The sequence below is a fragment of the Pogona vitticeps genome, chromosome ZW-PAR, assembly GCF_051106095.1.
Source record: "Pogona vitticeps strain Pit_001003342236 chromosome ZW-PAR, PviZW2.1, whole genome shotgun sequence".
In the NCBI taxonomy this organism is placed as follows: domain Eukaryota; kingdom Metazoa; phylum Chordata; class Lepidosauria; order Squamata; family Agamidae; genus Pogona; species Pogona vitticeps.
Window position 1 is genome coordinate 8,251,648 of NC_135800.1, and position 24,099 is coordinate 8,275,746.

General features: G+C 48.3%; 1 protein-coding gene across 1 annotated transcript in view; it reads left to right on the forward strand.

The window, feature by feature from the left end:
- Positions 1 to 377: 377 nt before the first annotated feature.
- The window catches only part of CDK5RAP2 (CDK5 regulatory subunit associated protein 2), a 76,249-nt gene continuing 52,527 nt past the window's right edge, over positions 378 to 24,099 (forward strand). Inside the window, exons 1-14 of the mRNA XM_078382855.1 lie at positions 378 to 716; positions 2,027 to 2,094; positions 3,409 to 3,476; positions 5,306 to 5,416; positions 9,033 to 9,109; positions 10,064 to 10,187; positions 11,794 to 11,948; positions 12,650 to 12,812; positions 13,575 to 13,628; positions 14,305 to 14,424; positions 15,432 to 15,524; positions 16,071 to 16,289; positions 20,757 to 20,927; positions 22,015 to 22,179. Coding sequence (XP_078238981.1) covers positions 664 to 716; positions 2,027 to 2,094; positions 3,409 to 3,476; positions 5,306 to 5,416; positions 9,033 to 9,109; positions 10,064 to 10,187; positions 11,794 to 11,948; positions 12,650 to 12,812; positions 13,575 to 13,628; positions 14,305 to 14,424; positions 15,432 to 15,524; positions 16,071 to 16,289; positions 20,757 to 20,927; positions 22,015 to 22,179 — 1,641 coding nt within the window. The 5' untranslated portion in view covers positions 378 to 663. The remainder of the gene's footprint in view (positions 717 to 2,026; positions 2,095 to 3,408; positions 3,477 to 5,305; positions 5,417 to 9,032; positions 9,110 to 10,063; positions 10,188 to 11,793; positions 11,949 to 12,649; positions 12,813 to 13,574; positions 13,629 to 14,304; positions 14,425 to 15,431; positions 15,525 to 16,070; positions 16,290 to 20,756; positions 20,928 to 22,014; positions 22,180 to 24,099) is intronic.

Consider the following 24,099-nt stretch of genomic DNA (forward strand, 5'->3'; position numbering starts at 1 on the left):
AATGTAAAAAGACCAGGTCAAACAAAACAGTCCAGGTTTTCACGGACTCCAGTTCCCATTATCCTTCACCAGGACCTCTGCCGACTGGGAACAATAGGAGTTGCGGTTGAATAAGATCTGGAGGATGAGATACCGCCAAGCCTGGTTTTAGGAAATCCTTTCATCATATTTTATTTCATTCTAAATTCTGCGCTGGGGACCTGGTTAATGCCTCTCCCCCCTCTTGCCCTTAGTCAAAATGGATGCCTCCACTTCCCGCCCTCTCACTGGCGAGGCCCAGGGCGCCCGCTCGTTGGCCTTCCGTCTCGCCTTCCGCGCAGGCGTGCCCTGAACAAGCATGGCGGCCTCACCCGTCCTCCTCCTCCTCCACGCGCCGGCTCCTCCCCTGCCACATCTCTTTCCCTCAACCAAGATGGCGCCCAAAACGCCCTCGAAGGGCGTGTCCCCGGCGGGGAAAGCGGCGGCGCGGCCGCGGCTTTCCCTCGGCTGCCCTTCTCAGGGCGGCTTCGAAGGCTTCACCAAGATGGCGGCCGCCGCTGCCGTGAGGGGCCTGTTTGCGGCCGTTTGAATTCCAAAGCCGGGCGCTCGAGTCGGACAAGACCAGCCGGCCGCCGCCGCCTCCTTCCTCCCTTCTCCTCCTCCTTTCTTTCTCCTCCGCCCGCCATGGACTCCTTGCCGGCCGAAGACCCCTCCTTACCCTTGGGCTTCAACGGCAGGTACGGCCGGGGCGGGGGGCGGGCGGGCGGGCGCGCGACGAAAGAGGGCGGGGCGGCGGCCGTTAAAAACCGTTAGGCGGCGGGGCCGGGGGGGGGGGAGGGGCGCGTTAACCCTTTTCTGCCCGGCGGGCTCTGTATTAAAAAAAAATACCTGTATTATGTCGTTCAATAGATGTTCGTCTGCGTCGGTGGGCTAAGAAAGGCTCTACTAAGTCCTACTACGTACTTGTGTGGGTGTGTGTGTTGTAAATATGACACTCACCCACACCCCAGACAAAACAAAACACACACACACACGAACTTATATGTGTGGGAACATAACACAGAAGCAGATATTTAATAAATATTCGGATGCTTAAATCTATGACACGTTTTTGTGGTATATGTAACACTTTAATAGAATATATGTAATATGCATTTATGTGTCATTCATTACTTTTTTTTAGTATATCCTATATTTGTGTGCATGTCTACACTAAACATGTTTATATACGTACGTGCCTTGTCATTCATGCATACAAACACACACATGTAAAAATGTGTCTGAATACAAGATATGTATGCAAACATGTATAGTATGTATCTCTCTCTGACTGAACAACTAAACAACAGCAACAATATACACTGTATATATAAAGAGAGAGACACGGGGGAGTTGTTTGTGTTTTTATTTCAGAAAGACAGGAGCGGCTTTGGGAAAGCTCCCCTGAAGAGGCCGTGAGACAAGCTATTTAAAGGAGAGCCTCCCAGTTTAGGGGCAGTCTAGCTGGGGATGCCATAGGCTGCCTTTGAGCGAGTGGATGGAGGGGCTTCTTTGTTGTACTCTTGAGGCTAGCCGGGGTGGCGGGTGACCTGGTTCCTTCCTCCCATTTAAACTTTTGGATTATTTATTTAATTTGTCTCCCCTCCCGACTTTCTCTCACATAATGGGACCCAAGGTAGCCTGGAAAAAAAAAAGGGGTGAATAAGGAAATGAAACAGAAACGTTTTTAAAAACAACAACACAAATTTGGATTCCGGCTCCCATCGTCCCCTCCCTTGGGTTTAGGCCTCACGGGATGTTCACTCCAGCACTTACGTACAGGGCTACAACGGTGGCCTCTTCTCCTCCTCCTCCTCCTAGTAGAGTTGATGTAAGTGAGCTTTCTCCTATATCCTGTTCTTTGTGCGATTTCACACATGCATCTGAAAAAACATGGGCTCCCTGAAAAGAGGGATCCTAAATCTTTTTGGGAACGGGGTTGCCATGAGGCGGTGTATGTATGACTTTGGAAAGCATGCCATAAAAGAACCGTCTTCTTTCTTCACAGCGTCAATTTTTCCCAACTTCCGGATGTCTCAGGGGATGAAATTCGTGGACGCCTGGGAGGTGGCGGAGGTAAAGTTTTCAGAAAAAGCCACTTTTCCCTCCCTCTCCTTTAAATTTCCTAAGTGCTTCTCTTCTTCGAAAAGCAAAACTTGAAATGGGAGAGTGGATATGGGACACAGATTTGATGCACACCTATTCTTTCTGGCGGGTTCTTTCACTGTGTTGGAGTCAGTGTAATAATCTGCAACTCATTTTTGTGTAATCTGTTGTTGGACTCCTGTTAGGTCCTCAGGTTTCATATGGTGTGCTTTCTGCAGTTTTACTGTGTGCATTTTTATTTTTTTGGAGCTCAGCACATGAAGCAAGAGGATCATCATGGCCAAGATCTAAAGCAGTAGTTTTCAAACATGGAGCCCCAGGTATTCTTGGACTACAGTTCCCAGAAGCCTTAGCTGGCTCAGCCAAAGGTCAGGGCTTCTAGGGCAGTGGTTCCTAACCTTGGTTCACCCAGGTGTTCTTGGATTATAAGTCCCAGAAGCCTTCCCTGCCAGCTGTGCTGGTTAGGATCTCTGGGAGTTGTGGTCCAAGAACATCTGGGGACCCCAAGCACTGATCTAGAGCAGCGAGGGAGAAAAATGAGGCCGCGGAAGCGAGGCAAACGGCTCCACTGTGCCGCTGTTAACTGTAAGAGCAGTACGATGATGGAACCCATTATCTCAGGGGTAGGTGGTGAGTGCTGCAACACTGGAGATCATCAAGAGAAAATTGGACCACCCTCTGTCCGATCTGCTTGGACGTGGATTCCTGCCTTGAGCGGGAGGGTTTGGACTCTATGGCCTTCGAGGCTCCTTCCGACTCCATCATTCTAGGAGTCGATGATCCACAACTCTGCAGTGCTGCTCACGTTGAGACCACGTTAGTCCTTCAGCATGCTGGAGGGGTCTTTGTGATTACATTTCCCAAAGGCCACTGGACCCCTTTCCCCTCCAGCCCTTCAAAACCCCCAAACGGCTTTCAAAGCCGAGTGGGTGAGGTGGTTCAAAACCTGGTTTCCGACAGAGATCAGGCGTCTGTTATAAAAGGAATAGAAAAACATCGAAACGTATTGTTTTATTTTTATTTACATGCCACATTTCTCTCAACGAGGGACCCAATACTGGGCGAACCAATGCACTTGCACTAGCTCTAGGCATTGTGACCGATTCAAAGCTTGTGTTGCAATCAGAACTTGTGAGTTTTGAAGGGCGGCAGGAGATATTTTTTGGTTGCTTTTGCTGTGGCAGACTGACATGGTTCCCCTCCCACCTTGAAATTTCTGCTAAATATAGAACACGAATTATGGCTGGAGTCCAGCACGTTTTAATTGTTTTGTCCATCTTCCAGCGTTACCAGATGTGGCGGAAGACACTGTTTCACCCACGAGGGCGCGGACCATGAAGGATTTTGAAAACGTGAGTTCCAGAGTCTTGGAGACCTATTTTCTAGCGCCTAGGTGGTTCAGCCTGCTGTAGACTGAAGGCATTCCCTGTTCACCCGTCGCAAGAGAAAGAGATTTTCAAGGCCGAAGTTCATGGCCGAAGCTGAAGTCCTGGAGAGCTGCTGCCAGTATTAAACCAGGTGGTCATGAGTCTAACTCAGCCTCTGTCCCTGCTTAGTTCATCCTTTTTATTCAGACCCATGAGGACTACAACCTTGACTACTTTTAGGTGAAAAGACCAAAGACCAGTGGTTAGAGCTGTGGCCCTGTTGCGTTGTAGGTAACATTTTATACCTGCTCATTCCTTTGATGGCCCAGAAGGCGTCAATACTTTATGAGCGTCGTATTAGATTTCTCCGTTCGGAAAGCACCTGGAAAGCCGAGGGCGGAAGGGGGGGGGGCTGGTTGCTTGATTGGAATGAATGTTTCATACTCTTTAAAAATTTAACAGGCCGTTTCGCTTCCCTCGAATGCAGCTCTCTTGATTTGCCTCCTGTCCTGGGAGAATGTTAAGTTACACGCAGTGCAAGGCAGTGGGATAAGAAGTCCTCTTCGGTGTGTGTGTGTGTGTGTGTGTCTTTATCAGCTTGTCATTGCTGTTGATCTTCAATGGGATATGATCAGTTTACTTGCTGGTCTTTGCCGTTTCCTGTCTCCCTCTCCCAAGGATCATCCGGAGTGTCCTAAAGTGGTTTAAAGTGGCGAACCCCTCTCAGCTCTTTTCTTCCCAAAAAGAGGAAATCCCGTCTCCCTTGTGAAATATTTTCTCAGTTTCAGAAAGTTTTATTCTGTGAAAGCGATGGAAAAATTGGCTCCTTTCTGGGCGGAAGTCACACTTGTGAGGGGGGGGAGCCTCCTCTTAGCTTCCATTGACGAGTTGTTTTAAAAAAAGATGTGTTAGCTGCAATGGGCTGGCTGGATAGCTCGGTGAGTTAGAGGTCTCTGGCTGTGGAGCCAGAGGTCACGAGTTCGATTCCCCCCCGGGCCCTCCTGGAAGAAGAACCAGCCAGGGTGGCCTGGGGCAAACTGCACACTAGTCCCAGGGAAGGGGAAACCATTTCTGAGAATTCTCTGTATGGAAAACCCCGAAAAGGTTTTAAAAATAAAATAAGAATTTTCAATGGGAGGCTTTTTTCTTTTTAAAGATGATTCCCATCTAGGGAGGATTATTCTTTAGTCATCATTTTAGGTTATGGAAGTACTGCTTTTCCTTCTGTTTTTAATGTTTGTGTCCTTACTGTAAGAGGCCTTGAGTCGCTTTAAGAAAAAAGCATTTAACAAACAATTAACAATAACCTTGATCTGCATTTGTGTGCATCAGGTGTCATCTAGGGTGGGCGGATGTTACCAGAGGACATTTTGACAAGGAATATTCTCAGAGCTGAAGCCACCCATGCTGTGAAAAGCAAGAGGCAGCAGGGGAGGTAGAACCAAACACACTTGCTATGCAAAGAATCCAGTAGATATGAGAGATGGATAAATAAGTGTGTGTATGTCAGTGGTTCCCACCCTTCGGTCCCCTGATGTGCTTGGACTGCAACTCCCAGAAATCCTGGCCAGCACAGCTTGCGGTGAAGGCTTCTGGGAGTTTTAGTCCAAGAACATCTGGGGACTCCAGGCTGGGAGTCACGGATCTACGATATTAGCATTGGACATCTTTTGAACTGTGGCAAAAAGCAAAGATAGTTATATAGGTCATAAGAATGATCCCCGGTTTTCGAGGGATCTCTTCCCTTCTTTCCAAATTGCGTGTTTGCGGGGCGTGGGGCTGTCTTTCACCCCGTCTTCCTTCCTCCCCTGTAGCAAATCACTGAGCTGCGGAAGGAGAACTTCAACCTCAAGCTGCGCATCTACTTCCTGGAAGAGCGCATGCAGCAGAAATTTGATGGCCCCAATGAAGACGTCTACCGAATTGTAGGTATTCAGAAACGGTTGCGATTTGCTGTAAAGCCCAGAGGTGGTGTCGCCGTTAAGAAGATGGCGCCCCTTGGAACTGCAGCTCTAACCAGTGGGTGTGATGTCTCAGGATGATGGACGTTGAGGCAGGGAATGCTCTTCCAGCCTTCTTAGAAGCACAGTTGCCCCATTCACCTGATTGTTTAAATCACTGGCCAAAATCCTCTTGCTTGATGTAATAAATCACACTAAGGAAGGCCCCTGAATCCATAGGGATTTCGTAAGATTTTCAGTTGATTCAGATAGGCCAACTTTGTGACTTATTTTTCTGTAGTAAGTCACAGTTAGAGTAGATCCATTTGAATCAAAAGAGCTGGTGCACCAGATTCCCCCTCATTCAGTGGGCCTGCTCCAATGCAATTTGCTACACACGGCAACAAGATTTGCGTCATGGTCTCATTTCATTTTTCCGAACTCAGCAATATTTTATTTTATTTATTTACAATAATTTACCTCATCTTTCTTCTTCTTAGAGAGGACCCAAGGTGGCTTCCATCATTAATAGGCAAGATTTAAAAGCTAAAACCAGTAAATATTAAATATTAAAAAGGGATCAAACCATACCATGTTAAAAGTATCCTTTTGCCAGTGGTAGAGATGTAAAGCCCTCGATGTTTTCCCAGCTGGTGGATCCATAGAAGGGCAAACCATCCTGATAGTCTTTGAGTTCAGTCCACCTAGACCTAATTAGTGTAGCCCCATGAAATCAATGGAGAGATTCGTCAAGTCAGAACTCAGGGGAGACCCATTGATTCAGTAGGTCTCCTCACATTAGGAGTATCTGAAGAGTTTGGCCGCTACCCTTTTGACGTTGTGGGTATGGAGAGGCATAAATTGCCACCACAGAAGGATTTACTTCTAAATACCCTTGTGTAAGGTTGCGCTCTATGTGCTTCTTTTGCACCCCATTTCTCCCCCCCCCGCATTTTCATCCTGGATCCGCGCGGACCCTAATCCTTGGGTATCCGAGTTTTCGAGGGAGTGACTTCTTTCCGTTTCAACTGTGAAACATCCAGCAATAAAGGGTTTGGCGTGACCTTATAGGGTGTGTGTGGGATTACTTCTTAAGCGACACTTTCTTGATGCAGAAACAAAACACTTGCATTAGTAGGAAGTCCTAATCAAAGGGCTGCCTTCCCACTTAATCTAAATTGCTTGTTCGGCGTGACTCTCTTATCAGTAAGACAAAGGCTCTCTGAAATTACATTATAATCCACCCACATCAAACCAACTGCAGCAGAACGACGATGCGTGTTAATAGAAGCTGTCAGCTTCTCTTGCGTGTGTTTCTTGGGCTTCTTAGTTCTGGAAGGATGTAGAAGGAGGCGATGAAATGAAGGCTAGAGATAGTCCTCTCCTTCCATTTTTTTTGGGGGGTGGTGCAGATGTTGATGGGGAGGCTCGAAGGGAGTGCCAAAGAATCCAGCTGTTTATGCATAGCCTTTAATGCCCTCAGAAAGCTGAGGTCTCTTCCAGATGTTTCGAACGAGCACTTACTCATTTATTTCAATTATTTATAGGCTGCCTTTCTCCCTGTAGGGGACCCAGGCTGGCTTCCAGCAGGTAAAATAAGACATTTAAAAACACTATATAAACTCTGCAGCCAGACAACTGATTGGAGCCTGCTACAGGGAGTATATAATGCACCAGTTACAAGAGCTACACTGGCTACCAGTCTGTTTCTGGGCCCATTTCAAAGTGCTGGACTTTACCTATAAAGCCGTATACAGCTTGGGTCCACGCTGCCTGAAGAACCCTATCTCGCCATATGCACTTTCTCGACAATTAAGATCAGCGGAGGAGACCCTCGGTCCCGTTGCCAGGCCAAACCCAGCTGATGGGGACACAGGAGAGGGCCTTCTCGGTGGTAGCTCCCAGGCTATGGAACGCTCTCCCTCGGGAGATCAGGAGGGCCCCTTCCTTGTTATCCTTCTGAAGACTCATCTCTTCAGGCAGGCTTTTAACGATTACCACTGAATCCCTGAACCCGGTTTCAGCAGACAATTCTAATCTTTTCCATGTTTTAATCTTTTAATTGTATTTTAAATCATATATTGTTTAATTTATCTTTTAATATTTAACATTGTGTTTTAAAATTATGTGAATTTTAATGTGAGCCGCTTTGGGTCCCTTGTTGGTAAAAATGCGGCATATAAATAAAGCTGATAATCATCATCATATTTAAAGCACAGTGAAGCATCCGCGAAGGTTAAATCAATCAAGAGTAAGAACAACGAAAATACATTTCACGCCTGTCAGTTAAGAACCAGCATTGCTGAGATAACTTTACTCCCTCCCGGAAGAGGAAGGTCTTTGCCTGATGACGGGAGGACAAAAGGGAAGGGGATCAACCTGGCTTCTCGGGGCAGGGCATTCCGAAGCCGGGGAGCCGCCACCGAGAAGGCCCTCTTGCGTGGCTTCACCAAGCAAGCCCGGGAAGGTGGTGGAAGGGCCTCCCTAGAAGATCTTAAAGGCGGAGAAAAGGCTCCTGGGATTTCAAGACTGGCCAAAGTTTGCCCTCCTCCCTCAACTTTTATAACAGCTGCTTATTCTTTTCTGAGGGATGCTTGTCGTTCGCGCCAGATGTTTGCTCAATCCCAGGTGGGATCTCCCTTCAGCCTCCGTGAGCAGTTCCAGTTGTGCTCTACTAAAGCCTGAATTTTGACCTGCAGGCCTCCTTTGATTTCTGTGTTCTTCTAAGCCTCACGGGCTGGCCGAGCTCTGTGTGATTATGGAGCAGAACCGTGGCCGCGCCAGTTGCCAACGATGGTTTGTTCAAGGCTGTTGTCCGGTTCCTTGACCCACAACCTGCTTCGTGATCACTGCTCCCCGAGTGAGCGGGACTCAAAGCAGCCTGCTTAAGGATCTCTTATTAGTATCTGGGGAGGGGAAGGATCTGTAGATAGCAAAACAGCCGAGGCTGTGCTTTCGTGAAGTGTCATTGAACAGAAAGAATGAGGTGGCCCGGATGGGAAGGAAAACGGTCCCAAGAGGCTGGCACGGAGATAACAGAAGGGATGACTAATGACCAGGCGATTAAATCGGTGTGGGAATGAAGGACATCCATCTTAAAATACTTTGCAGATGGTACCTTCTGACCCCTAGGAAATGGTGTGGAGCTGTGTTTGGGGAGAGGTGGGCTCTGGAGGTGTGATGGTAAGAATGATGACTACCTTCAAGAGGAAATTGGACAACTACTTGGTAGATATCTGTTAATTTCTATTCCTGCCTTGAGCAGGGGGTTGGACTTGATGACCTCGTAATCCCCTTCCAACTTCACTATTCTATGATTGTCAAGATGTATTTCCTTTTATGTTTCCTGAATCTTCCACTTTGGCAGACAATCTCGTTGGGGTCTAGAATTATGAGAGCAGGGAGAGGAGCCCCATGTCAGTTTTCTTCCCACCGTGCATAGTCTTGCATACCTCTCTTGGATTTCCCCAGTTGCTGGACATGAAACAGTCAATCTGCACGCTCACCGCCCGTTCTGGCGCTGGGGAGGCAGGGGGAAAATCGTAACCTTCCGGAGCCAAGCCAGCTGACGGGGTTCCCCCTTTTTCTCTTTCCCCACCAGAACATTGAGCTGAAAGTCGAATTGGAAAGCCTGAAGCGAGAACTGCAGGAGCGGGACTGGCTGCTTGTCAAAGCTTCGTAAGCGCTCCCTTGCTTTGCAGTGTTTTTCATTCTCATTCCCACCAAAGATGTGCCCGTCTCTCCGTTGGGTGGCCTTTCCCTCCTCACTCCGCCGCTTGACTTAGATCCAGGCATTACCCTGTGCCCTCTTCATCCAGTTGGGGCTGGTGCCTGGATTTTCTCGTGTGAAAGACACCCTCCTATCCAACGAGCCGCATTTCCCTCCTTGGAAAGTCTGGCCAAGACAGCCTCAGGCCTTTTGCTGGGAGCCACTTCCTCCGGTTGGCTGTTGGCGGATCATCTCCCCTGACAACTTGGTTATTTCTGTCCGTTCCCCCAGATTTTTACAGCAAGAGTCAACACAAGAACGCTTTTGTGGGTGGGTGTACAGGGGAATCTGGGATAGGCTGGGAAGGATTTTGGACTCTGGTTATGTAATAACCGCCCAGAGTGGTCGACCAGACCAGATGGGCGGGATATAAATCAAATAAATCAAATCAAATCAAATAAAGAGAAAAGAAGATGAGAAAAAAACAAAACAGTTCATGTTGATGACAAAGAAAGCTTGAGCATAGCTGGATAGCGTGCCTAGGTCATTTCCTCACTTTATCAATGTTACAACAACCTTTCGAGGTGTAACGTGAGGGCATGATTAGGATGTAATCAGATTGTCACAGAGAAAGTGACAAAGAATCTTGTGATACCTTAAAGTCTGCTCTCTTTTGCTTGTTTGGCATAGGTTTCCGTGACTTGCAGCTCCTTTGCCCAATGCAAGCTGGCTTCCTAAGGCCGTATAGGCGGCTGTGCCCAAAGCTTAGGCCGAATGAAACATGGCAGTCTTTCCGATGTCAGTAGACATTTGTCGCTTCTGGCACTCCATTGTATTCTTTTTTGTTGCTGCCGCTAGCTAGTCGATCAGCACTGTTGGCGACTTTCTGCGCTGAACGGGGATCTGTGTTTTGGTTCTTCTAGCAAAGCGTTGGAGAGCTTGTCGCAGGGCGGCGATGCCGAGATTCAGCGCCTGAAGGAGGAGGCCCATCAGAACATCCAGCAGGTGGAAGAATCGTTGGCACGACGGATAAGCCTTTTAGAGGAGGTGAGCCTCTTGGTGTCTGTCAGGTTTCTGCCGGAAATTTTATTTATTTATTTATTTATTTATTTGATTTTTACCCCGCCCCTCTAGACCATGTCTACTCGGGGCGGCTTACAAAATAAAACAAAACAGTATAAAAATATATAAAATCATAAAAATTACAACTACAGTTTCAATTTAAAACAATTAATTTAAAGAGAGGATTACCAAGATGGAATAGCAAAGAAAAAGAAAAAGAGAAAGACTTAATTGACTGGAGGGAAGGCCTGCTTGAATAACCAAGTTTTTAACTGGCTTTTAAAAACACCCAGCGAGGGTGCCAGCCGAATTTCTGTTGGAAGGGCGTTCCACAGCCGAGGAGCCACCGCCGAGAAGGCCCGGTTTCTTGTTTTTTCCTTCCGGGCCTCTCTCGGCGTCAGACCCCTCAGCCGCCCCTGCTGGCTATGTCGGGTGATTCGGGTAGATCTGGGTGGGAGAAGACGGTCTGCCAAATATTGAGGTCCCAAACCGTTTAGGGCTTTATAAGTGATCATTAGCACTTTGAAGTCAACGCGGAAACGGATGGGTAACCAGTGCAAAGCAGCCAGGGTGGGGGAGATATGCTGGTGTTTTCTCACCCCACTAAGGAGCCTGGCTGCTGCATTCTGGACCATCTGAAGTTTCCGCGTCAGCCTCAAAGGCAGCCCCACGTAGAGTGCATTACAATGGTCTAATCTCGAGATTACGAGCGCGTGGACTAGAGTAGTGAGGGCCCCCCGATCAAGATATGGTCGCAGCTGGGCAATCCGCCATAGATGAAAATAGGCAGAGCGGACCACGGACGCCACCTGGGTTTCCATGGTAAGCGCCGGGTCCAGATGTATTCCCAAGCTGCGGACCTCACTCTTTGCGGCAAGGGTCGTCCCTCCAAAGGAGAGGGAGTCACCTATGCCGCTGACGGAAGGGCCGCCCACCCTCAAGACCTCCGTCTTGTCCGGATTCAGCCTCAGTCCATTTGACTGCATCCATTCCAGTACAGTGTCCAGGCAGCGCTGCAGGGACCGGACGGCATCCACTGAAGTTGGTGTAAAGGAGATGTAGAGCTGTGTGTCATCAGCGTACTGATGACACGATGCCCCACACCCCCTGATGACATCTCCCACACCCCCTGAAGACATCTCCATAGGCGTCGCGGGACCCGTCTGCAACCTACAGTATCGATGGAGGTCTCTTAACGTCGCCGTTTGCCCCTAAAAGTTACACTGTCGGCAGCATGGTGGGACAGAATTTCAGCCCAGTTACGGTACTCTAGTTGGGACTAGCGACAAGATGCTGGGCCATAGGGCGACTGGAGGGCTTCAGCTGTGTCTTCTCTAGAGCAAACCATTAGATTTCACTCTTCTTCTATTTCCTGGCTCACCCATCTTCTACTTTGAGGAATGGGGTTCTGGAAATTCATTCTCTAGGCTGATGTAGGACACTGGATCACATCTTATTATTATTTTACTCACTGGATACCCACCAACTCACCCCTGAGGCCTGGGAGGGGTGATGATACCTGAAAAAAAAGTTACGCATGATCCTGGCCTCAACAGCTTGTTGACTGGGCTGTTTTCCTTTCTGGACTCAGGAGCTAAAAATGGCGCACGAGGAAGCCGCGAAATCCTTTGCGATGACGGAGCGGGAGAGGGTGCTGAGGCTAGCCGCTGAGCAGCAGCTTGCGCTGATAACAAACATGCAGGCGAAGGATATGGACGTGGTGGCGGCGCTCGAAGAGAAAAATCGGTGCGGATCTACGTGGCCAAAGAGCACGGGTTACTTTTTCATCAGGTCACATTGGTTGGTTCTCTGGGTTGTCCCAGAGTCAGACTGTTAGATACCCATCCCGTTTTTGACAGAGATGCTTCCTCAAGTGGGGGATACGGTCATAGCACCCAGTTTTCTCCAACTAGATATTTCCTTGCTTGCTTGCTTTGTATAGACTCTGTGACCTGATTGGTCATTGAAGGGTAAATATGGACTTAATTTGCAACTCTGAATGCAGAGGCATGTACTTCTGAGGATATCCCATAGTGGGAGGAAAAATACATTAACTTGAGAGAAAGATGCATTTGTCCTTAATATTAATGTGGACCTTTGGTCTTTAGTTCAGAAGTAACAGGAAACCATGGTTTCTCACTGTGCATGTAGGTTTAGCAAATCCTGAGCTTTTGTGCTGTTTCTTTTTGTTTGCATGCCACAAATAAAATATCAGCAGCGCTCCTCTCCACTTCTTAACCTGTTACAGCTGGGTTTTCTTTAATGTTCAGGCTTAGTAACTTTGGCATATGTAAACCATGGTTTGTAGGAATAAGCCAGCATCTGAAACCATGGCTTGATCCTGGCTTCTTCGTACCAACAAGCTCCATCCAGGTGTGTCAGTTGAATGTTATGCTGTGATGTGTCAGTCCTGCCTGTGTCGTAACATTTCAACTTTGTTGTTTTAGACAAATAGAGCAACTGAGTCTGTCGCTGAAAAAGCAAGAGGCCCTAATCCAGCGCTTGGAAGAGGCTGCATCTCAAACGCAGCCGTCGGAGGAGAGTTTGTCAGCAGAGAAAGCCCATGCGCAGCCTGTCACCTGCGTGCGGGAAAAAGAGGAGGAACTTGAGGTGAGGTGACTGCTGGGAAGGTTTAGGGGTATTTCCAAAAATGGTGGATCCTTTTCCTAGAGAAGACCGCTTTGTCTTCACCTCCTCTGTTCTCCTCTTTCTGCACCCTGTGAAAACTTAGCTGAATTTTCAAGTATCGTTCCGTATCATTCAAGGATAGAACGGTAGTTTCTATGATTATTTCGCTGGGACTTTACCATCTCTGATGACCGTTTCTGGCTGGAAGATGGGATAATTGCAAACAAACACATCTGCTCTCGTTCAGTGTTTTAAATCTGTTTTGCAAATACAGTTTCAAAACAGAATGACAGTTACGACTCCTATGTTCTCTCCAGCGTTTACTGCAAAGCTGCAGGGTCTACAGTCAATCCAGAAGCCTCTTGTATTTTACCCTCCCACTATCACAGCTTTTAGGGCAGGGGTGAGCAACTCTGTTAATGGACATAAACCTCAAACACTCCTCGCTTGTAGTTATGCTGGCTGGGGATGGTAGGAATTGTAGGCCACAAACATCTGGAGGGCTGTTAAGATCTTATAGAAGAAGCCCCTGTCCCACATAAACTGTTTAATCCTGGATTTTCCTTTTCAAAGTTCTAGTCCTCATGATCTTCTGTCAACTGTTAAAGATAAAGAAAATGATTTCCCATCTCAGAGTTTTTGCTGTGTTGGTGATTACGAATGCACAAACCTCATGTGTGATGCTGTTGTCATTTGCAATTTGGGTGGGATTAAAAACACAACATTGCGATTTTTTTTTTTTAGGCTCTCAGAATGGAATTCTGCAATCAAAAAAATGACTTAGAAAAAAGAATTCAGGTGTGTTTTAAGCTCTTCCCCTTTCTTCCATAGTTTTTAAGTATTATCGGATGCTTCTAAAATTTCTGCTTGCCGTTTTTTGGGCTGAGCAAGGTCCAGTATTTCTGGTTTCACCTCCCAGCATCTGTGCACACCTGTGTTAAAATAAAAGGGGTCAGAACATCTGGAGCCTTCCAGGGTAACAAGGGCATTGATTCAAATACGTAGGATGCCTTCAAGTTCAAAGGAGCGCAGCAAGGATGATCAGGGGTCTGGAAACCAGTCTCTGTGAGGAAAGACGGAAAGAACTGGGCCTGTTTAGCTTTGAGAAAAGAAGACGGAGGGAAGATAGGAGAACACTTCTCAAATACTTGAAAGGTAGTTATTCAAAGCAGAAGCAGGATCTCTTCTTGATCGTCCCAGAGTGAAGGACAATCAACAGTGGGGTGAAGCGACAGGAAGCCAGATTTAGGCTGAATATCACAAAAAAACCTCTTAACTGTTAGAGCCGTACGACAGTGGGACCCGTGACCTCGGGAGGTGCTGAGCGCCCCAACACTGGAGGCCTTCAAGAGGACACTGGATCACCCCCTGTCCAGTCTGCTTTGATGTGGACTCCTGCCTTGAGCAGGGGGTTGGGCTGGATGACCATACAGGTCCCTTCAAACTCCATTATTCGATGATTTTAAATTTGCAGTCACTCCAGGAGGAACTTTGTGCAAGGGAGACGGAGCTTTTGGAGGAGAAGAGAAACGCTTTGAAGCGGGACAAAACCATCCAAGGGTTAACCCTGGCTTTGAAAACGAAGGAAAGTGAGGTATGTGGGTTAGGTTTTTCTGTTCAAAATACTTAAAAGCCATGTGCCCCTGAAAAGAGACTAAGCAGAAGTCCATGGCAGACCTGTGATTCAGTCCCAGAGGTTAAGGATATCTGAAAAAAGGAAAGAGGGAAGTTGCTGACTCAGTCTTTATTCAGCATCCTCCCCTCCACCCCCATGTTGGCTAGTGAAATGGGAAGCCTATGATCAGGAGTTGAGGGCTATAGGCTTCTCCCACTGTTTCTTTCTTGTAGCTGGTAATATGTGGTATACTGCTCCTGGAGATGGAGGCTTCATTTAGCTATTAGAGCTGCTTAGAGCTAGAAGGTGTGCAGTTTGTCAGGACAAGCACAGAGGGTGTGTGGGAAGGTAGCAGGAGGTGGCCGTCAGCTAGAAAAATAGCATTTCCAGACTTGAAACAGCTGGATCAGAGAAGAGACCGTCAGAATTCATCCAAGGGTACCGGACATCTGTGCTTGAGTTAGAAGGGAGTCCGGATCTGTTCTGTATGTCTCGTCCTGAAGTCTTTGTTCCCTGTTCAGTTCTTCCATGATCCGTATGGTGGGTACCCCCTTTCTTGTCTTGGCTTTGCCTTCATCTCCTTCCTTCCTGTTTCTTAAGTAAACTGGCGATGATGATGCGCCGCGGAGACCCTTGTGAGGTGGAGGGGGGCCTTCGGGTGTCCGTCGGTGCCCGCCTCTGTCCCACCTCCCAGGCTCAACTCGCCTCCCTGCCCCTCCCTCTGCAGGGTTAGAAATGGGACATGCCCCTCCCCTACAGAAGTGCCGAGATGGGTACAAACCAAGGCCACCCTGCTTGAGAAGGACGTCGGGCAAGGCTGGTGCCTCCCAAGGATATCGGGGACACAACAGCCCCAGCAGGTCTTGACAGGGGAAAACTGGGGTCCTGAACATGCCGAGCCCTGACCTGTAGGACGGGAGTCCCCGTTTCATTTCCCCCTATGGGATTGCTGGACCCCCATCATTTTTCCCCCTTTCCGTCCTCAGAATGAAGAACTCGCGTCTGAAATGGAAGTCTTCAACGCGTCCTTGGCCAAAGCCCGGGAGGCGGCCCATAAAGCCCAGCTGCAGAAATACAAGGTAAGACGTTCAGGGCGGCGCGACTCTTTGGAGCCCTTCTGGGCCGAAGAGGGTCTGTTGTCTGACGAAAGGGTTTGTTCTCGAATAAAGCCATTAAATGCTGTCGCTTGGCGGTCCCGCAGATGCTGTGCTTTCCCCTCGCCTCCAGAGAATGTGCTTTCCGTGGGCACATGTCTTCAGAGAGAGCCCACGTGGCATCTCCTAGCTGGGATTCTGGGCAACACGGATGGGACTGTAAGCAAGATCTTGACCCGTGTTCCCATGCCTAATCAGGGCAGCATTTTTAAAAAGGCCCCATCACTTCCCTGTTTATGGCTTGCCTCTGCCGTAATTTGACCTGGAAGGCATTCATGGTCTCCCAATGAGATTACTTTGGCACTCCAGCGTGTGTGTGCCTGGGGTCTTCGGTTAGCTTGACGATTTGCATCGGTGTATGTCTGAGGCCGGGCTCTTCTCCGAGCCAAGGTTGGGATCCTTGCCCCCCGCCTTGCATTGGGTGACTTTCACTACCGCTCACACGCCTGCTTGTTTGCTTGCTCGCTCCAGGGGGCGGAAGATTCCCAGGTCCTCTTGATGGAAAAAGAGAGCCTGCTGGCAGACCTGCGGTCCGAAAACCTGACCAAAGATACGGAGAACCGTAAACTCCAGAGGAGGATGAAGAGGACCGAGCAACAGCTGAGCGATCTGCATCTCGAGAGGGAGAAGCTGGTGAAGGAACTGGAGGAAGCTCAGCTCCAGAAGAACAAAAGCGACAAGACCATTAATGTAAGTCCTGTATCCGTCCCTGTGCTTCCTAGTCCTCCTGGGCAGGAGGAGATGTGGGTGCTGGAGGCGGCCGACTCGTGGCCTTCCAGATCAGCCCTGGCTAGCCTTGGTCTGGGTAGGATTTGTAGGCAGATACCGGATCTGTAGCGGCCCACGGCGGCCTGATGGCTTCTTCTATGCAGAAGGTCGTGGATGCAGGACAAGAATCCCGACTTTGCATGCGGAGATCTTAATTCCAACCCTGAATTTGCCTCCCAAACAGCCCGGCTGCACAAGCCACAACGGCTTCTCTGCCATTGGCTGCCTGACGGTAATGTGGATCTCTAGATGAGCCGTAAAGACTTAGACAAGAGAGTGTGGCATAAAGTAATTCAACTGCCCTTACTCTTCTTTCTCCCCCTTTCTCAAGGTACAGTTACTCATCCTCGCTCTGCTTTCTGTGTAAACAGGCCAGGCCTCCTGCACTCTTGTTTCCCTCCAGCAGAGGGAGGTCTCCATCCACAGATGAGCGGCTGGTGATCCCCTTCGCTCTGCGGCTCTGGGTTGCTCTGAGACGCTTCCACCATTCACCCAGGGTGGTTTTCAGTGGACCAGGGGCTGCCCGGCTCCCGAGACACATGTCCATCCTTGATTGCAGTTTCTGTTCTTTGCCTTTTGCTTGTGAATTTAGAAATCTGCATTTGCGTGGACTTGGCGCTTCCGGTCCTGCCTTTCACGCCGGTTGGAAAAAGTAAAGACTTAGCAGCAGATATGCCAAATGCTAAGGTCGGGACGGGGGCGGCTCGGCCCTCTCTGTGTTGCTGGACGACAACACCCATCGGCCACACCATCAGAGATGGTGGCGAGGGATCATAGGCATTGTAGTCCCAAGTAGAACTGGAGGGCCGTGTGTCTCCTTTCCTTGCCCTGAGCCAGAACGAGGTGTGTAAAGGTTACTGTCCAGACTTCAAGGCCCCAAATCCCCCTATTTGGGCACATGGCCTGATCTACAGAGTCCCTCCCGCAAGCAGAAGCAGCTGACCTACAGGGAGCAGCTGATCGGTCATTCTCCAGAGGTTGAGGATGACAGCGGTTATCCTCCCTGAAGAATATGAGCGGGCTGGGACGCAGGAGCTGTATAGCTTTAACAGCATTCCCCAGGCACCCGGTGGCTGATCCCAACATTAAGCTTACCAGAAACATAACTGAGTGAATAAGGTTAATGTTAAGTTTGAACATCTGCTTTCTCACTCCTTTATGTAGCTCACCTTACTCTAGAGCAGGGATTCCCAACCTTGGGAACATCCCCAGGTATCCTTGGATGACCACTTCCAGAAATCCTGGCCAGCACAGCGAGCGGCGGAGGCTTCTGGGAGTTGTAGTCCAAAAACACCTGGGGACCCAAGGCCGGAAGCCACGGCTCTAGAGAATCCCGAACAATCACATTGTCACTGTTTGGTAAGATGGAAAGCCCCTTAAAATAAAATCTTTGGCTCGTCCTGGAATACTTTCTGAAGTACCAGCCTCTCCGTAGGTTCGTCACTGGCATGTCCGGTCTCTAGCTGATTTAGAAGGGGACACGTATGAGGGCCAGTCAACCCAGCTGGAGCAGCCTCTTAGAATGGGGTTCTGTCGTGGAGGGTGGCGGGGTGCCGTAGAACGGGGAATGTGTGATTCAGTCCTATGGCTCTTTGGTTGCTTCTTTTCACAGCATCAAAGCAGCAGCGGTAGTTAAAGTTCAATGTAAAAATAGCCCAAATGCCGGAGTTTTGCCATCTGATTTAGCTAAGCTTACTGATGTGGCGATTGCTTTGTGAGATTACATGTATAAATCTAGGGAAGGGCATGGCCACTATCCTTCAGAGGCTTCCTGCATTTCTGCTTGAGAGAGGACACGATCCTGCGATGCTCTGTTGATTAAATGATTAAAGAAGGGAGGCTTCCGGTTTGAAACAGCTCTTCCTATTCATTGGGTTCTAGAAGAGTTTCCACATTCTTTTTTCAGTACTTGGTCTTAAAATCCGTATATAACAAGCTTCTGAGGGCACCCACCCGCTCAGCTAAAGTCAGTCCGTGGGCTCATCAGCTGACTGCAGGGATCCCAATTAGAGTAGATCTGTGGTCACTTGATAACGCTTGTGCCAGCCCTATCGATCTAGTGGGTCTACTCTGCTTAGGGCTAGCGGTTAGGTTTAGCTCCAGATACCACAGAATTGCTGGATCGCTCAGGGGCTGAGGTCTCTGGCTGTGGAGCCAGAGGTTGGGAGTTTGATTCCCCCACTAGGCCTCCTTGAGGGGCTGGAGTCCATGATCCATTGCGGTCCCTTCCAGCAGTGCAGTTCTGAGATTACGGTGATCATGATGATATCATTTCCCTTTGCATGAGGATCATTTATATAGGCAAACTTCAGGGAAGACATATCGTTGATAAGCTGGTTAACCAGTTGATCTTTAAAAACCTTAAGACATTTTTTGTTATCTGTCTCAACCTTGCTCAGATCTGCACTCTGATGGCTGTTCCTTTGGAAGGAGGCTCAGAATTTCCAAGTATGGGCAGCGTCAGGGAGAGAGCCTCGCCCAAAAATGCTTTGTCCCTCCCTTAAATTAGAATTGCAGGAAATTTGGGATGGGGGTAGGGCAGGATGGGACGGTTAAACCATCAGACAGTGATAATGTAAATAGTGGGGAATAGGTAGATGTGTTTGGAGTAGACCATTTAATTCCATTTGGTTTAATCCTGTTGACTTCAGTGGATCTACTCTAAGAATATGGCTATCTGGCTCCCGGCCGTTTTCATTTTTCTCCATTCCTTTTTCTCCTTCTTTGACTTTCTCTAAAAGAACGATCAGACAACTAATCCCAACGATGACGGTCCCTGTCCTGTCAGTTCCCAGCGATGTGTTGGAAATCTGACACTCCCCCAAGACTTCCCCAAAGCGCTGTCGCGATTTGAAGATTTGCTTTCCTTTAATTTCATTCCCCCCCCCCCACCTACCAAGTGCTAAACATTTCAAGCTTGGACTGGATTTCCTGCATGTGGTGTAATACTCCCACCAAGACAAAGCAACTTTGAGTGAGGGTTTTTTTTTTTAAGGACAGAGCGGAAAACACGAGAGGACCCTCTCCGTCCAGGGAATAGTGCTTAAGCTTTTCTTAGACAAATCCCCTCCATCCAGGCGTTTTTTCCCCCCAGCTTCCAGGTTGACGGTTCCTTCACTGGCTCTTTTCCGTTGACCCAAATACAGCCGATTTAATAAAGCAGCTGTCGTCCTTGAGCGGTAAGACCTGGCCGTACGTCATTGGGTTGGATGGCTAACCCAGTGGGGTTCTCCTTGCCGGGCCTTCTCTTTCAGTTAAAAGGGGTGTGTGTTTTATTTTGATTATTCATACTCCCATCCGCCGCCCCCCTCCAGTTTTGATTTGACCAAGGGTCGGGCTGTCTCTGTGACCTTCAGAGGGCATTCGTGGAGTGCAACTTTTCCCATTCATTTACCCAATCTAGTAGTTATTAATTGCCGAGGTGGATTGTCTCTGGAGATGGGGACTGGGAGAGTGGGGCCAAAAAGTGCCTCTGCACTGGGTTGGCGAGAACCGTAGCCGCCTCTCCCTCAACGTGGGGAAAACCAATTGACTTTCTCTTAAGTGCTTCATGATGGATGATTCGGCTGGTTCCGCAGGACCTTGGATCAGGGAGAGAAAATAATTTTTCAGCCGAGGTTGAAGAGGAGGGAGTTGGGGAACCGTGTCCTGTTAGCGTTTCCAACAACCCGAATTGTATAACTGGGATTGTAAGGTTTCTTATTCCGGGGCCCCTCATTTCGCTGTGTTGCTCATCCTTCAAGCCCGGGCCGATTGATTTCCATGGGAGATGCTTCCCGATCTCACACGTATCAGAGGAAGTTTGGTTCTCCATTGACAGGGTTTGGTCCCTCTGCTGTTTCGTTCAGTGTTGTGGGTAAAAAGTGAGACATGGAGAATGAGTGAGAATTCGTATGGAAGAAATAAAGAGTTTATCAGAGGTAATAGGATGCAGTGGTTGGTCTGGGGCTCATGTTCTTATCCCTGCTCACCGGGTGACCTGGGGTCCTTTCCCCACCAGTCTGGTCTACCTCGCAGGGTTCTTATGAAGATCAAGTGAAGGGGAGGGCTCTGTACGCCACCTTGAGCTTCTCGAAGGAGTATAAGTGTAACACATATTCAATCATTTTAAACACATCCGCTCACAAGGCGGTCCCACTGATTTCACTTGTGCTTACTCCAAGTAAATGATTCTGGGATGTTTATTTTGGTTTCCGAAAGACAAGGGCTTGAAAGCTTTCTTCGGAACTTGCGAGAATATAAAACAGGGGAAAGTCAACCGTAAAATAAACTGTGACTTGAAAGGATTTTTACAACATTGTTTTTAACGTAAATGGTTGTTAAGGGTTTTGGTCTTGCTTCACATTTCTCTCCTCCACTCTTTCCCTCTCCCCGCTCCTCCCCGGCCAGGACCTTCGGAACCAGCTTGAGAAAATGCACGACGAAATGGCGGAGAAGGGAAAGGCCATGGAGCGTCATTACAGCATCCTCTTGAGTGAAGGCAATCAGAAATTGCAGAGTCAAGAGGCGATCATTGCACGGCTCATGGACAGCGTGGCTCAGAAAGATGAGTTGCTTCAGGTACCCTGTTGTCCCCCAAAATAAGACACCTAGCCTTAAAAATAAGCCCTAGTAGGATTTTTCAGGATGCTCGTCATGTAAGCACTACCCCCAAAATAAGCCCCAGTGAAGTGAAACCCCGTCCTCCACTCTTGTGCAGCAACCAGATCAGCGTAGATGGTTGTACATGAAAAAAATAAAACATCCCCTGAAAATAAGCCTTAATGCGTTTTTTTGGAGCAAAAATTAATAGAAGACCCTGTCTTGTTTTTGGGGAAACATGGTAGCTAATGCGAAGGGCTAGCTATTGTACGAGGGGTGTTACTCATGAGAGAGAGAGAGCTAGGCTTTACACCTCAGATTTTCTGTGACGGCCTGTGAATCCTGATGATTTTTCAGGGCCCATTTTGTAAGTTCTCGTCCTGGAATCCAGGATTTCTTTATTATTACAGTGGTACCTTGCAAGACGAACGCCTCGCGCCACGAAAAACTCGCAAAACGAAAGCGTTTTGCAATGTCCTAGGTGCTTCACAAGATGGTTTTTCCTCTGGCCATGCTTCGCAAGATAATTTTTTTTGTCTTGCAGTGATGCTCGCAAGACGAAAAAATGGCATTCGTCTTGCAAGGTGTTTCATAGGAATGCATTGAAGGCAATTTCAATGCATTCCTATAGGAAACCGCACTTCACAAGACGATTGTTTTCGTGATACAAAGGGACTCGTGGAACGAATTATTTTCGCCTTGTGAGGCACCACTGTATTATTGTTGTTGTTGTTGTTGTTGTTGTTGTTGTTGTTGTTGTTGTTGTTGTTGTTGTTGTTGTTGTTTGGCAGGTGCTCCTCTCAAGGGGTTTTCTTCCTCCACTTTGGCCTGCCTAATGAAAACTGGGCTGAGGAATTGTCTGTACATTTGCCCTCTTTTATTTTCTTTTCGGAAATCCACGCTTAGAGCAGAACGTAATGGTCCTCTGCTAGCGTTCTACACTCAGAGATGGGATTGTGGTACGCAGGCGGTCCTTCCTGTCTCCGCTGAAACGACATTTCTCTGCTTGTGCTCTGCAACAAGCCTATGTGCAGATCTCAGCTGTCCTTTTTGCTTGCCTGTTTAGAAACTGGACGGAGTGGTCAAAGAAAAGGACACAGAACTTCAAGGATGGTGTGCCAAGTTTCAGAGTCTTTTAAAAGATCAAGAGCTTCTTCGGAAGGAGAACGAAGACTTGATCAAGGAGAAAAGCACTCCTTCAGACCAGCGGCCAATGTCCCCTGAGATGGAGGCAAGTCATGACACTTTCCCCCATTGTTTGGTCCTTTGAAATAGAAGCAAAGTCTGATGGGGAGGAACATTTGGAAGATAAATCTATGTTACATGCTAGACATGCCCCTAGCTGGGTGTCTGCCTGCTTCAGTTTAGAGCAGCTTCTCTCATGGACCACAGACAAGAAGATATTTCGGCTCGAGCTGATTCTTTCATCCTTCTAAATCAGGAGGTCCCAAAGTCACGTCTCCAGATGTTTTTAGACTCAAGTCTTCGAAGTCCTTGCCAGCATGGTCACTGTTGATGATGTTTGGCACCTGTCATGTAACACAAGTTAGGGATCTACTGTATTTTTCTGTGTATAAGACGCCCCCATGTATAAGACACCCTCCACTTTTCTAATCCAAAATTAAGAAATCTAAGTGGGGATTAGCAAGTGCAGGGGGAAAGGGATCAAAGCACTGCAGGATCGCTTTGATGCCTGCTTTCCCCTCCACTTGTTTCTGTTCTCTCCTCAGCTTACTTCTGTGTATAAGACGACCCTCAATTTTTAGTCTAAAGATTTTAGACAAAAGTATAGTCTTATACACAGAAAAATACGGTAAGTTCGGGAACCACTTGTTCTCATTCAAAGCTTCCAACAGCCGGGATAGTTTTTGTCTTTTGGTCTGATCTATTTTAGAAGGTTGTGAGGCGAGAAAAGTTGGAAGGCAATGAATGAGTGCTTAGAGCAGTGGTTCCCCACCTCGGGTCCCCAGATGTCCTTAGACTGCAACTCCCAGAAATCCTGGCCAGCACAGCTAGTGGTGGAGGCTTCCGGGAGCTGTAGTCCAAGAACATCTGGGGACCCGAGGTTGGGAATCATGGATAAAGGTTAGGTACTAGCCCAAACTAAGCTGTGGAACTCACAGGCTGATCTTGGGACAGTCACACTCTTTCTGTCTTGCCTACTTTATAGGATCATTGTGAGCTAAAAGGGCAGGAGGAGAACTCTGCATAAGCTCATTGCAGGGAAGGAAGGTCACGCAACTGTAACTTATAAACAGTTGAACCACCAAAGAGAAGACACTTTGTGGGCTCTTGCCTTCCCTGCCAGACAGAGGGGCTTCCCCCCTTTGCAAACCTGAGATGGTCTTGCATTCAGTGACTTGCTAACCTGTTTGATCCAGGAGAAGAAATCTACACTAAGTAGAACGAGGCTCGTTTTGAAAAATGAAGAGGCCTCTTCCGGTCTCTGGACTGGGGACAAAGCTGACGTCAATGAGCTGAGCTGAGCGTTGTGGCAAATGAAGCCTTTCACGGCAGGGCCCTAGCCGAGTTCAATAATCAGGAGCCATTATCTCCTGTGCCCGTTCCTACACGGTGGAGACAAAGGGCTAATCACAGCACACTCTCCGCAAAGTGCCTCCATCATCATCCCTTAATGGCCCACAACGGCGTGTTCATACACCCTTGGCGGGAGCATTAGAAACTCCCTTGGGGTGAGCCAGATCTGTGCTCTGCCCTACCCAGTACGGTTGACTCTTGATTCTTGGGTTGACTGACTTGACTGTCCAGGGATGGCCCTCCAGGGTTGCAGGTGGGATTGTTAAATAGGTCTCCCCAGGCCCATGGTTTTCCTTAGTGGTCTCCTTGCTTCGCTTCCAAAGTTGGTTGTGATCAGGTGCAACCTGGGCCAGCTTTCTCACGGCTCGGTGCCTTGGTGGCCTCGCCAAACCGTGGTCTCGGTGCAATCCGAGTTTGACCAACCAACATGCTGCTTTATTTTAAGTCAGCTCATTGGCTGTTCCTTCCACTCTTGTCTTCTTCAAGGGTTGGGAAGCCTAGAGCTCTCTCGATGTTTTGGACATCCTCTGTCATCAGCCCCCATCCCACGGCAAGGGATTCTGGTCTTTGGAGTCCAAAACATCTAGACGGCCCACGGTCCCCACCTCTGATC